The following is a 14361-nucleotide window of genomic DNA, read 5'->3' as shown; positions in this document are numbered from 1 at the left end:
TGGTAGCATCATGTTGGGGGTGCTTTGCTGCAGGAGGAACTGGTGCACTTCACAAAATAGATGGCATCATGAGGTAGTAAAATTATGTGGATATATTGAAGCAACATCTCAAGACATCAGTCAGGAAGTTAAAGCTTGTGTCTTCCAAATGGACAATGACCCCAAGCATACTTCCAAAGTTGTGGCAAAATGGCTTAAGGACAACAAAGTCAAGGTATTGGAGTGGCCATCACAAAGCCCTGACCTCAATCCTATAGAAAATGTGTAGAAAGAACTGAAATGTGCAAGCAAGGAGGCCTACAAACATGACTCAGACCAGCTCTGTCAGGAGGAATGGGCCAAAATTCACCCAATTTATTGTGGGAAGCTTGTGGAAGGCTACCCGAAACGTTTGACCCAAGTTAAACAATTTAAAGGCAATGCTACCAAATATGAATTGAGTGTATGTAAACGTCTAACCCACTGGGAATGTGATGAAAGAAAGAAAAGCTGAAATAAATAATTCTCTCAACTAATATTCTAACATTTCACATTCTTAAAATAAAGTGGTGATCTTAACTGACCTAAAAAAAAGTTTCAATGTATTTGGCTAAGGTGTGTATGTAAACTTCCCACCTCAACTGTATCTACAATACAACACATTATTACACCACTACTCTACCACTACATATCTACAATACAACACATTATTACACCACTACATATCTACAATACATTATTACACCACTACATATCTACAATACAACACATTATTACACCACTACTCTACCACTACAAATCTACCACTACATATCTACAATACAATACATTATTACACCACTACATATCTACAATACAACACATTATAACACCACTACTCTACCACTACATATCTACAATACAATACATTATTACACCACTACATATCTACAATACAACACATCATTACACCACTACTCTACCACTACATATCTACCACTACATATCTACAATACAATACATTATTACACCACTACATATCTACAATACATTATAACACCACTACTCTACCACTACATATCTACAACACATTATTACACCACTACTCTACCACTACATATCTACAATACAACACATTATTACACCACTACATATCTACAATACAACACATTATAACACCACTACTCTACCACTACATATCTACAATACAACACATTATTACAACACTACATATCTACAATACAACACATTATAACACCACTACTCTACCACTACATATCTACAATACAACACATTATTACACCACTACATATCTACAATACAACACATTATAACACCACTACTCTACCACTACATATCTACAATACAACACATTATTACACCACTACATATCTACAATACAACACATTACTACACCACTACTCTACCACTATATATCTACAACACATTATTACACCACTACTCTACCACTACATATCTACAATACAACACATTATTACACCACTACATATCTACAATACAACACATTACTACACCACTACTCTACCACTACATATCTACAATACAACACATTATTACACCACTACTCTACCACTATATATCTACAATACAACACATTATAACACCACTATATATCTACAACACATTATTACACCACTACATATCTACAATACAACACATCATTACACCACTACATATCTACAATACAACACATTACTACACCAATACTCTACCACTATATATCTACAACACATTATTACACCACTACATATCTACAATACAACACATCATTACACCACTACATATCTACAATACAACACATTACTACACCACTACTCTACCACTATATATCTACAACACATTATAACACCACTATATATCTACAACACATTATTACACCACTACTCTACCACTACATATCTACAATACAACACATTATTACACCACTACATATCTACAATACAACACATTATAACACCACTACTCTACCACTATATATCTACAATACAACACATTATAACACCACTACATATCTACAATACAACACATTATTACACCACTACATATCTACAATACAACACATCATTACACCACTACATATCTACAATACAACACATTATAACACCACTACATATCTACAATACAACACATTATTACACCACTACTCTACCACTACATATCTACAATACAACACATTATTACACCACTACTCTACCACTACATATATACCACTATATATCTACAATACAACACATTATAACACCACTACATATCTACAATACAACACATTATAACACCACTACTCTACCACTACATATCTACAATACAACACATTATAACACCACTACTCTACCACTACATATCTACAATACAACACATTATAACACCACTACATATCTACAATACAACACATTATTACACCACTACTCTACCACTACATATCTACAATACAACACATTATTACACCACTACTCTACCACTACATATCTACAATACAACACATTATTACACCACTACATATCTACAATACAACACATTACTACACCACTACATATCTACAATACAACACATTATTACACCACTACTCTACCACTACATATCTACAATACAACACATTATTACACCACTACATATCTACAATACAACACATTATTACACCACTACTCTACCACTACATATCTACAATACAACACATTATTACACCACTACATATCTACAATACAACACAACACATTTTTTTGAGGAAAAAGGGGGAGGCTTGCAAGCCAAAGAACACCATCACAACCGTGAAGCACGGGGGTGGCAGCATCATAGAATAGTGTGGAATGCAGTTTATACATGTGAGGTGAGTAATGCTAGACTATGGAGACGTTATTACAGAGGCTAGTGTTCCATTTAAAAGTGATTCCTAGTCTATCGGCAGCCACCTCTGATGTGCTAGTGATGGCGGTTTAGCAGTCTGACGGCCTTGAGATAGAAGCTGTTTTTCAGCCTCTCGGTCCTTGATTATCTTTTTGGCCTTCCTGTGGCATCGGGTGCTGTAGGTGTCCAGGAGGGCGGGAAGTTTGCCCCAGGTAAATGGGGTAATGGGGTAACTGCACCACCCTCTGGAGAGCCCTGCGGTTGTGGGCGGTGCGGTTGCCGTAACAACAATAATAATAATGCTGTTTCTGCCAAGGCTATGTACCATTCCTTATATGAGGGAGGGTCCTCCTCCCTCCAGTGTTTCAATGGGGCTGGCTGTGGTTAGAGCATCTTTTAGCCAGTTTAAACATGAGCTTTTCAGTCTATCAAAATCCTTAGTGATATTCAATAATAGGAAAGCAGGATTTTGCAGGTATTGTGGTACCCAGATTATCCCTAATATTTTCCATTACCTTCTGCCAAAAAGGTATGTAAAGTTTGGACAGTCACAGAACATATGAATCATGTCACCTGTACAGCATAGACTGGATTCTATCAAACCTATTCTGTTCAACCTCAGAGAAGTTCAATAAATCCTATTGAACACTTTTGAAAAAATTGAATCAGCTTGGACCAGGCATCTCTCATAGGAAGGACCAGGCATCTCTCATAGGAAGGACCAGGCATCTCTCATAGGAAGGACCAGGCATCTCTCATAGGAAGGACCAGGCATCTCTCATAGGAAGGACCAGGCATCTCTCATAGGAAGGACCAGGCATCTCTCATAGGAAGGACCAGGCATCTCTCATAGGAAGGACCAGGCATCTCTCATAGGAAGGACCAGGCATCTCTCATAGGAAGGACCAGGCATCTCTCATAGGAAGGACCAGGCATCTCTCATAGGAAGGACCAGGCATCTCTCATAGGAAGGACCAGGCATCTCTCATATGAAGGACCAGGCATCTCTCATATGAAGGACCAGGCATCTCTCATAGGAAGGACCAGGCATCTCTCATAGGAAGGACCAGGCATCTCTCATAGGAAGGACCAGGCATCTCTCATAGGAAGGAGCATCTGTTGTACTCTTATATTCTACTCCTCCTCTCCAGATGTTACCTCCAGGTCTTTTTTCCCCCATACGGCTTTTAGGCCCTTACAAGTTCCCCCAAGTCCACCTATAAATTGGCTATATGTAAGCTCTGCAGGTATGTGGTATCTTAACACTTATATCAGAATGTACAGAACATGTGTTGTTATTCTGTCCTACCTTAAAATATACAATCTCCAAACTGGAGAAATCTCCAAAAGTCTTGTTTCTCTGTAAATTATACTTGAACTTTAGTTCTTCAAAAGAGGTAAAGGTGTTTTCTTGATAGAGACAACCAATGTTCTCTATCCCCTTTCTATACCAGCCTTTCCAGGAAACCATGTGTCCCCCTAGTTTCATTGTAGTTCCATAATGAAGCAGAGCTTGTCAAGAAAGGTGAAGATTTCTCTCATGAATCTGACTCCATATATTTCTTTGTATGGGACATTATTGCATTCTGCAGTCCCACATTTTGTTGACTCAAATAATCTGATGCTCCGATTGGGGAATTTAGTTCCTCTTCCATGTCCACCCAAATTGGCCTATTGGAGTTCTCAATAAAGAGAGAGCCTATTAGAGTTCTCAGTAAAGAGAGAGCCTATTAGAGTTCTCAGTAAAGAGAGCCTATTAAGAGTTCTCAATAAAGAAAGAGCCTATTAGAGTTCTCAGTAAAGAGAGAGCCTATTAGAGTTCTCAATAAAGAGAGAGCCTATTAGAGTTCTCAGTAAAGAGAGCCTATTAAGAGTTCTCAATAAAGAGAGCCTATTAGAGTTCTCAATAAAGAGAGAGCCTATTAGAGTTCTCAATAAAGAGAGAGCCTATTAGAGTTCTCAATAGAGAGAGCCTATTAGAGTTCTCAGTAAAGAGAGAGCCTATTAGAGTTCTCAGTAAAGAGAGAGCCTATTAGAGTTCTCAGTAAAGAGAGCCTATTAAGAGTTCTCAATAAAGAGAGCCTATTAGAGTTCTCAATAAAGAGAGAGCCTATTAGAGTTCTCAATAAAGAAAGAGCCTATTAGATTTCTCAATAAAGAGAGAGCCTAGAGTTCTCAATAAAAAGAGAGCCTATTAGAGTTCTCAATAAAGAGAGAGCTTAGAGTTCTCAATAAAGAGAGAGCCTATTAGAGTTCTCAATAAAGAGAGAGCTTATTAGAGTTCTCAATAAAGAGAGAGCCTATTAGAGTTCTCAGTAAAGAGAGAGCCTATTAGCGTTCTCAATAAAGAGAGAGCCTATTAGAGTTCTCAATAAAGAGAGAGCCTATTAGAGTTCTCAATAAAGAGAGAGCTTATTAGAGTTCTCAATAAAGAGAGAGCCTATTAGAGTTCTCAGTAAAGAGAGAGCTTATTAGAGTTCTCAATAAAGAGAGAGCCTATTAGAGTTCTCAATATTTCTCTCATGAATCTTCCTCTTTGTGGGACATTAATTCTGCAGTCCCACATTTTGTTGCGATTGGGGAATTTTAGTTCTTCAAATTGGAGTTCTCAATAAGAGAGAGCCTATTAGAGTTCTCAATAAAGAGAGAGCCTACTAGAGTTCTCAATAAAGAGAGAGCCTACTAGAGTTCTCAATAAAGAGAGAGCCTACTAGAGTTCTCAATAAAGAGAGAGCCTATTAGAGTTCTCAATAAAGAGAGAGCCTACTAGAGTTCTCAATAAAGAGAGAGCCTACTAGAGTTCTCAATAAAGAGAGAGCCTATTAGAGTTCTCAATAAAGAGAGAGCCTATGAGTTCTCAGTAAAGAGAGAGCCTATGAGTTCTCAATAAAGAGAGAGCCTACTAGAGTTCTCAGTAAAGAGAGAGCCTATTAGAGTTCTCAATAAAGGGAGAGCCTATTAGAGTTCTCAATAAAGAGAGAGCCTACTAGAGTTCTCAATAAAGAGAGAGCCTATTAGAGTTCTCAATAAAGGGAGAGCCTACTAGAGTTCTCAATAAAGAGAGAGCCTATGAGTTCTCAGTAAAGAGAGAGCCTATTTGAACAGCTACAGAGGCTTCTTGATATAATGGCATGTTAGGGAGCTTTAATCCTCCCTTCTCAGTCGTTTCCTGTAATCTCGCTCGTTTCCTCCTGGACCTTTTACTGACCCAAATAAACTCAGTAATCATTTTGTCTATGGATATTATTATTTTTTTAAGTATTGACAGGTATGGACAGTGGTAACATGCTGATGACGTAATGCTGTATCCTACCCCATAATGAGATTTATAGCTTAGTCCAGCTCTTAAACTGGAGCTGAATTTTGTTCAATAGTGGGTCAAGGTTTTCAGAAATCCTGTTTTCTAGACCAGGATTTAAATAGATCCCCAGGTACCTCAAGTTTTTAGGGACTCATTGAATTCTCCAGCTGAGGAAGTCATTTCTCAGACATTGTTTTTACAGGTGCATTACTTCAGATTTGGTCCAGTTTACTTTATAGCCCGATATCTCTGAGAATGCATTAACTAGGACCATTAAAAGGTTTTTATGGAGAGTTGGGAGTCTGACATGAATAGTAATATGTTGTCTGCATAAAGCAGTAGTTTATTCTCCCTACCTCCCATATTAACCCGTTGACTGATGCAGCCTAATGGCTTCGGCTAGTGGTTCTATTGCTATAATAAATAGGATAGGTGACAGACAGTCACTGTTTTTCATGCCTCGTCCTACTGAAAATGGAGATGATCGTAGTCTGTTAGTGACTACTATGGATTTGGGCTCATTGTACATAAATGAAATAATATTCTGAAAACCCTGTTTTACCACTGGGTGCTTGTAATGGGGCGGTCGAGCCAATTTCTGTCTTCCTCTGTTAGTTTAGGAAGTCGCAAATTCTGAAAGAATGACTCTGCTTTCTGTATATCTAAAGGAATGTCTGAAGTATAAAGTTCCCGATAGAAGTCTCAAAATATATTGTTTATTTCTTTATGATTGGTAATCAGCTTGCTCGGTCTTGTTTCTGATTCCACCTACTCGTCGATCTGCTTCTCCAAATTTAAATTGACTTTCTGCCTTTTCACCTGATTCATACCATCTCTGCTTCAGTACAGTTCAGGAATATTCAGCTTTTTTTATTTAATAAAGTATTGAACCAATTTGACCTGTCTAGCGTTTGGAGCTCTGTTTCAAGTTGATCCATGTTCTGTTCGTCTAACTTCTTAATAGTAGCTTATCATTGTATCATTACTCCGCGTATGGAAGCTTTAAAAAACGTTTCCCAGACATGTACCTGTTTCGCACTGTAAGAGGCTGGTGTTCATTCGCCAAACATTTACATTTTCCTATTCAAACGGTCAGATCAATGGGACTGTCATAGCTATCGTGCCCACACTGCAAGCACCCACTTTATGAGAGATCAGAAAGTAGTCGATGCGTGAATAAACAGCCCATTTGAAAAGTGTAATCCCGAGCAGTTGGATTGATCATTCTCCATATATCATAAAGACCAGCATCTTTACACAGTGTTTTAATTTCTTCTTGAGTTTTAAGAGGTCCTGGTTAGACCTGTTTTGGATTTGTCTAAAAATGCATCAGGGACCTGATTATAGTAATGCCCTGGTACCAGGGGAAAGTCACCAATATCCAGTAATATATTTATAAGCAGTCTGGGGTCTTCCTCATTCAGAGCATAAATATTACTCAATATTATATTTTGTTCTGAAACCTTCACCAGTAAAATCAAGATTCATCCCTCTTTGTCCTTAAAAACCTCTTATGGCTTCAATCCCGATAACGGGATGATATGACAACAGCCAGTGAAAGTGCAGGGCGCCAAATTCAAAACAACAGAAATCTCATAATTAACATTCCTCAAACATACATGTATTTTATACCGTTTTAAAGGTAATCTAAAACACAGCCATTTTTCCAGCCAAAGAGAGGAGTCACAAAAAGCACAAATAGAGATATAATGAATCACTAACCTTTGATGATCTTCATCAGATGACACTCATAGGACTTCATGTTACACAATACATGTATGTTTTGTTTGATAAAGTTCATGTTTATATAAAAAAATCAGAGTTTACATTGGCGCATTACTTTCACTATTTCCAAAAACATCCAGTGATTTTGCATAGCCACATCAATTCAACAGAAATACTCGTCATAAATGTGATGAAAATACAAGTTATACACATGGAATTATAGATATACCTCTCCTTAATGCAACCGCTGTGTCAGATTTCAAAAAAACTTAATGGAAAAAGCAAACCATGCAATAATCTGAGACAGCGCTCAGAAAAAGAAAAAAAATCTGCCATTTTGGAGTCAACAGAAATCAGAAACAACATTATAAATATTCCCTGACCTTTGATGATCTTCATCAGAATGCACTCCCAGGAATCCTAGTTCCACAATAAATGCTTGATTTGTTTGATAATGTCCATTATTTATGTCCATGTAGCTACTTTTGTTAGGGCTAAGGTATACAAATCCAAACGCTCGTGCAGGTCCAGCATAACGTCCAGACAAAAACTTCAAGAAGTTATATTACAGGTCTTAGAAACATTTCAAACGAAGTATAGAATCAATCTTTAGGATGTTTTTATCATAAATCTTCAATAACGTTCCAACCGGAGAATTCCATTGTCTGTAGAAAAGCCATGGTACGCAGGTCGCTATCATGTGAATTGCGCATGACCAGCCCTTGGCTCTCTGCCAGACACCTGGCTCATTCAGCTCCCAGTCAGCCCCACAACACAGTAGAAGCCTCATTCAAGTTTCTAAAGACGGTTGACATCTAGTGGAAGCCCTAGGAAGTGCAACTTCATCCATATCCCACTGTGAATTCAGTAGGGGCTGGGTTGAAAATCGACCAACCTCAGAGTTCTCACTTCCTGTTTGGATTTCTTCTCAGGTTTTTGCCTGCATACGAGTTCTGTTATACTCACAGACATCATTCAAACAGTTTCAGAAACTTCAGAGTGTTTTCTATCCAAATCTACTAATTATATGCATATATTAGCAACGGGGACTGAGGGGCAGGCAGTTTACTCTGGGCACCTTTCATCCAAGCTACTCAATACTGCCATCTGGGACTGAGGAGCAGGCAGTTTACTCTGGGCACCTTTCATCCAAGCTACTCAATACTGCCATCTGGGACTGAGGAGCAGGCAGTTTACTCTGGGCACCTTTCATCCAAGCTACTCAATACTGCCATCTGGGACTGAGGGGCAGGCAGTTTACTCTGGGCACCTTTCATCCAAGCTACTCAATACTGCCCCTGCAGCCAGAATACGTTTGAAACTCTTTTTCCACTTGAACATGTACAGAATACTTCTGTTTTGGACAATAGAATAGAGACCTCTCTTTTTGTTGTTGTATGTATTATGGTGACTGGTAGTACCCCCCCACCTAGAACACTAAACTAATGACTGGTAGTAACCCCCACCTAGAACACTAAACTAATGACTGGTAGTACCCCCCACCTAGAACACTAAACTAATGACTGGTAGTACCCCCACCTAGAACACTAAACTAATGACTGGTAGTACCCCCACCTAGAACACTAAACTAATGACTGGTAGTACCCCCCACCTAGAACACTAAACTAATGACTGGTAGTACCCCCACCTAGAACACTAAACTAATGACTGGTAGTACACTAAACTAATGACCCCCCACCTAGAACACTAAACTAATGACTGGTAGTACCCCCCACCTAGAACACTAAACTAATGACTGGTAGTACCCCCACCTAGAACACTAAACTAATGACTGGTAGTACCCCCCACCTAGAACACTAAACTAATGACTGGTAGTACCCCCACCTAGAACACTAAACTAATGACTGGTAGTACCCCCCACCTAGAACACTAAACTAATGACTGGTAGTACCCCCACCTAGAACACTAAACTAATGACTGGTAGTACCCCCACCTAGAACACTAAACTAATGACTGGTAGTACCCCCACCTAGAACACTAAACTAATGACTGGTAGTACCCCCACCTAGAACACTAAACTAATGACTGGTAGTACCCCCACCTAGAACACTAAACTAATGACTGGTAGTACCCCCCCCACCTAGAACACTAAACTAATGACTGGTAGTACCTAGAACACTAAACTAATGACCCCCACCTAGAACACTAAACTAATGACTGGTAGTACCCCCACCTAGAACACTAAACTAATGACTGGTAGTACCCCCCACCTAGAACACTAAACTAATGACTGGTAGTACCCCCACCTAGAACACTAAACTAATGAATGGTAGTACCCCCACCTAGAACACTAAACTAATGACTGGTAGTACCCCCCACCTAGAACACTAAACTAATGACTGGTAGTACCCCCACCTAGAACACTAAACTAATGACTGGTAGTACCCTCCCCACCTAGAACACTAAACTAATGACTGGTAGTACCCCCCCACACACACACCTAGAACACTAAACTAATGACTGGTAGTACCCCCCACACACACCTAGAACACTAAACTAATGACTGGTAGTAACCCCCACCTAGAACACTAAACTAATGACTGGTAGTAACCCCCACCTAGAACACTAAACTAATGACTGGTAGTACCCCCACCTAGAACACTAAACTAATGACTGGTAGTACCCCCCACCTAGAACACTAAACTAATGACTGGCAGTTGCATGGGAATGGTCCAGGACAGGCCTGGGGTTGCGTGGGAATGGTCCAGGACAGGCCTCCAGGACAGGCCTGGGGTTGCGTGGGAATGGTCCAGGACAGGCCTGGGGTTGCGTGGGAATGGTCCAGGACAGGCCTGGGGTTGCGTGGGAATGGTCCAGGACAGGCCTGGGGTTGCGTGGGAATGGTCCAGGACAGGCCTGGGGTTGCGTGGGAATGGTCCAGGACAGGCCTGGGGTTGCGTGGGAATGGTCCAGGACAGGCCTGGGGTTGCGTGGGAATGGTCCAGGACAGGCCTGGGGTTGCGTGGGAATGGTCCAGGACAGGCCTGGGGTTGCGTGGGAATGGTCCAGGACAGGCCTGGGGTTGCGTGGGAATGGTCCAGGACAGGCCTGGGGTTGCGTGGGAATGGTCCAGGACAGGCCTGGGGTTGCGTGGGAATGGTCCAGGACAGGCCTGGGGTTGCAGGTGGGAATGGTCCAGGACAGGCCTGGGGTTGCGTGGGAATGGTCCAGGACAGGCCTGGGGTTGCGTGGGAATGGTCCAGGGCAGGCCTGGGGTTGCGTGGGAATGGTCCAGGGCAGGCCTGGGGTTGCGTTGGAATGGTCCAAGACAGGCCTGGGGTTGCGTGGGAATGGTCCAAGACAGGCCTGGGGTTGCATGGGGCTGGTCCAGGACAGGCCTAGGGTTGGTGGGGCTGGTCCAGGACAGGCCTGGGGTTGCATGGGGCTGGTCCAGGACAGGCCTAGGGTTGGTGGGGCTGGTCCTGGGCGCAGTGTTGTCAGTGTCCGATGTTCGCTAGATGGTCATGTTGTTAACATCCTCCAGTGTGTCCTCAAAGATATTGCAAAAAATGTCTTTCAAACAATCCATCGTATTTATGTGTATTTCGAACCCCTCTGATTCGAAGTGTGTTTCTCCGACTGTAATTTTCCTGATAGTAAAGTCGTTCAAGTTTTTCTGGGTCATCGGGCTGTTCTTCTCCTTTAGAACTGTGTCATCAGGCTGTTCTACTCCTTTAGAACCGGGTCATCAGGCTGTTCTACTCCTTTAGAACCGGGTCATCAGGCTGTTCTACTCCTTTAGAACCGGGTCATCAGGCTGTTCTACTCCTTTAGAACCGGGTCATCAGGCTGTTCTACTCCTTTAGAACCGGGTCATCAGGCTGTTCTACTCCTTTAGAACCGGGTCATCAGGCTGTTCTACTCCTTTAGAACCGGGTCAGACTGTTCTTCTCCATTAGAACTGGGTCATCGAGCTGAGGAAAAACTCACTCTGATTTTGTTATGTTCTCTTAATCTAAAATTGATTAAACTGTTGTTTTTTCTACTGAATTTATATACAATACCCCATAATGACAAAGCAAAACTGGTTTTTAGAAATATTTGCGAATGAATTACACAATTAAAATCGGAAATATCACATTTACATAAGCATTCAGACCCTTTACTCCGTACTTTGTCGAAGCACCTTTGGCAGCGATTACAGCCTGGAGTCGTCTTGGGTATAGTACTACAAGCTTGGCACACCTGTATTTGAGGAGTGTCTCCCATTCTTCTCTGCAGATCCTCTCAAGCGCTGTCAGGATGGATGGGGAGCATCGCTGCACAGATATTTCCAGGTCTCTCCAGAGACGTTAAATCGGGTTCAAGTCCGGGTTCCCACTGGGCCACTCAAGGACATTCAGAGAATTGTCCCGAAGCCACTCCTTCGCTGTCTTGGCTGTGTGCTTAGGGTCGTTGACCTGTTGGAAAGTGAACCTTCACCCCAGTCTGAGGTCCTGAGCGCTCTGGAACAGGTTTTTGTGACAATAAAACTTGTACGAACTCGAACCCAGGCGCAGAGAAACAAAGCAAGGAGAGGTAGGGGTAAATCCAGAATTTTTACTTAAGAGTCTTAAAAGAAACAAGACAAGAGCACACTAATAAAACACGAGACCAAAGCAACGGTACAGGCCAACGGAGGATCCTGAATAACCAGGCAACCTGGTGAACAGAGAAGGTAATTAAACACAGGTGAAACCAATAAGACATAATCAGGGGGACCTGGAAACTAGAAAACAAGGTAAGGGTGCCCTCCAGTGGTAACCTGAGGAAACAACACTCAAATAAAACAGAACCCGTGACAGTGATCATCAAGGATCTCTCTATTAAACAGGTCAATGTCTGTCACCTTGATTACTCTCCACCTGTGTGCACATGCGTTGTAAACGTCCATTCATAGGCTAGGTTGTAGCAACCTGATGATGGGTACAGGGGAAATCTGAGTATCATGTAGTAGCCTAAACCTATACAGTAGATGTTACATTGAACTGGATGAATGGAATATGAATGACAGTCATCCCAACATGCTGTAATAGAAATAAGGCCATGCTCATGAAAAAAATAAAATAAGATTGTCCTACTTCATCGTCAACGGCAACGACCGCAGCTACAGACCAGACAGTCTGACCCTGACTATGATGCTATTGCGTATAAGCTAGCTAGCTACCCAATGTCCTTATCCTCTTTATAGATCATATACATAGATTTGTTTTCCAATCGCATCTACAGCTTCCTAATATAACAAGCCAGTTGATAGTACAGTAGCTAGGATGAATGTAATGTGTGACATTAGTTCCTACATGAGTGACGTTAGATAAATGAGTTACAGATATCCACTGGCAAATCTTTACATGGATTAGTTCATCAAAAAAACATGTTGAAATTAGCCTGAATTAGCTATCTAGCTTTCTTACCTAAAATAAGAAACGCCTTGAGGGGAAGTCCTCCGTGTTGCAGTGTGGCTACTGGCTAGCTACCTGGGGGTGTAAACGTCCCGTTGGTCCTGACTGTCATTTAGCTAGCCAATCACTGGCATTGTAACAAAAAGCAGTGCTGTGACTGGCTATCATATTTGAGTAACATGCGACACCCGACACACACATGGAGTTATAGTCACAAATCGAACAAAGGGTTAGTCATAACCATCTTTACTATGGTGGCGGGGCGCAGGTCACGAAAGAAGACGGAGAACAAGGGGAACACATTGTGAGTAAACATGAAGCGAGGCACAAACCTTCTGGGAGATCTGCCGAAGGACAAGATGGTGGATAAGGAAATAAGTAATTGACAGGAAAAATAATTTCTACATCAATTATAGTCAGTCTCTCCCCTTAATTAACGTAACTAGGGGGAATGGGATGGAGAAATGGTTTACAATAGGCAGGGTGGGGCTCAACAGGTGGAATGAGTCCGGTTAGGTTCTGAACAAACAGAGTAAAAACAACAACTCAAACAGACAAACCAAGCTAATTCAACCACTGGGTCATACAGCCGGGAGAAACAACATACTCCATCTGTTGACCTTATCTGGAGTGGAGTTCCACATCCCTCATGGTCCCGGTTCCTCAGAAACTGGTCTGCCTTATCAGGAACTGAAACCAGACTGTTGCCCTTTGCCTCCCTCCTTAGGACCATTCAGATTCAACAGGAACATACTGTATTTGAACAGAATATGAACTTTCCTCACTAAGTAACTTTCTACACACCTAGAACTTCTTGACCCTTCCTAAAATATACGTTCCCTTTCCTTACACATGTAAAGTTATCAATACGTTGTAGTAAGGTAACATGAATAAGTATATTTCAAGCTATATGGGCAGCCTGATGGATCCAGAGCAGGTTAATTATGGACTTTAATACTACTTACAGGGACCCTGTAATGAAACATGCAGGGACCCATAGGACATTATACAGGGAAAAGTTATAGTATGTTAGCCAGCAATACGCAATGTGGGTGTCGCACCCTGATCTGTTTCACCTGTCTTTGTGCTTGTCTATCCCCCAGGTGTCTCTAA

General features: G+C 41.3%; 1 protein-coding gene across 1 annotated transcript; it reads right to left on the bottom strand.

Annotated features, from left to right (window-relative positions):
• Positions 1 to 10510: 10510 nt before the first annotated feature.
• LOC121840170 (vegetative cell wall protein gp1-like) lies at positions 10511 to 11248 on the bottom strand. The gene has a single exon (XM_042302046.1). It carries the CDS (start codon positions 11246 to 11248, stop codon positions 10511 to 10513), a length of 738 nt encoding a protein of 245 aa, XP_042157980.1.
• Between the last annotated feature and the right edge of the window lie 3113 nt (positions 11249 to 14361).

This window comes from Oncorhynchus tshawytscha, linkage group LG20, assembly GCF_018296145.1.
Source record: "Oncorhynchus tshawytscha isolate Ot180627B linkage group LG20, Otsh_v2.0, whole genome shotgun sequence".
Lineage (NCBI taxonomy): Eukaryota > Metazoa > Chordata > Actinopteri > Salmoniformes > Salmonidae > Oncorhynchus > Oncorhynchus tshawytscha.
The sequence above is the reverse complement of the archived record's forward strand: the minus strand, read 5'-3'. Positions and strand labels throughout refer to the sequence as shown.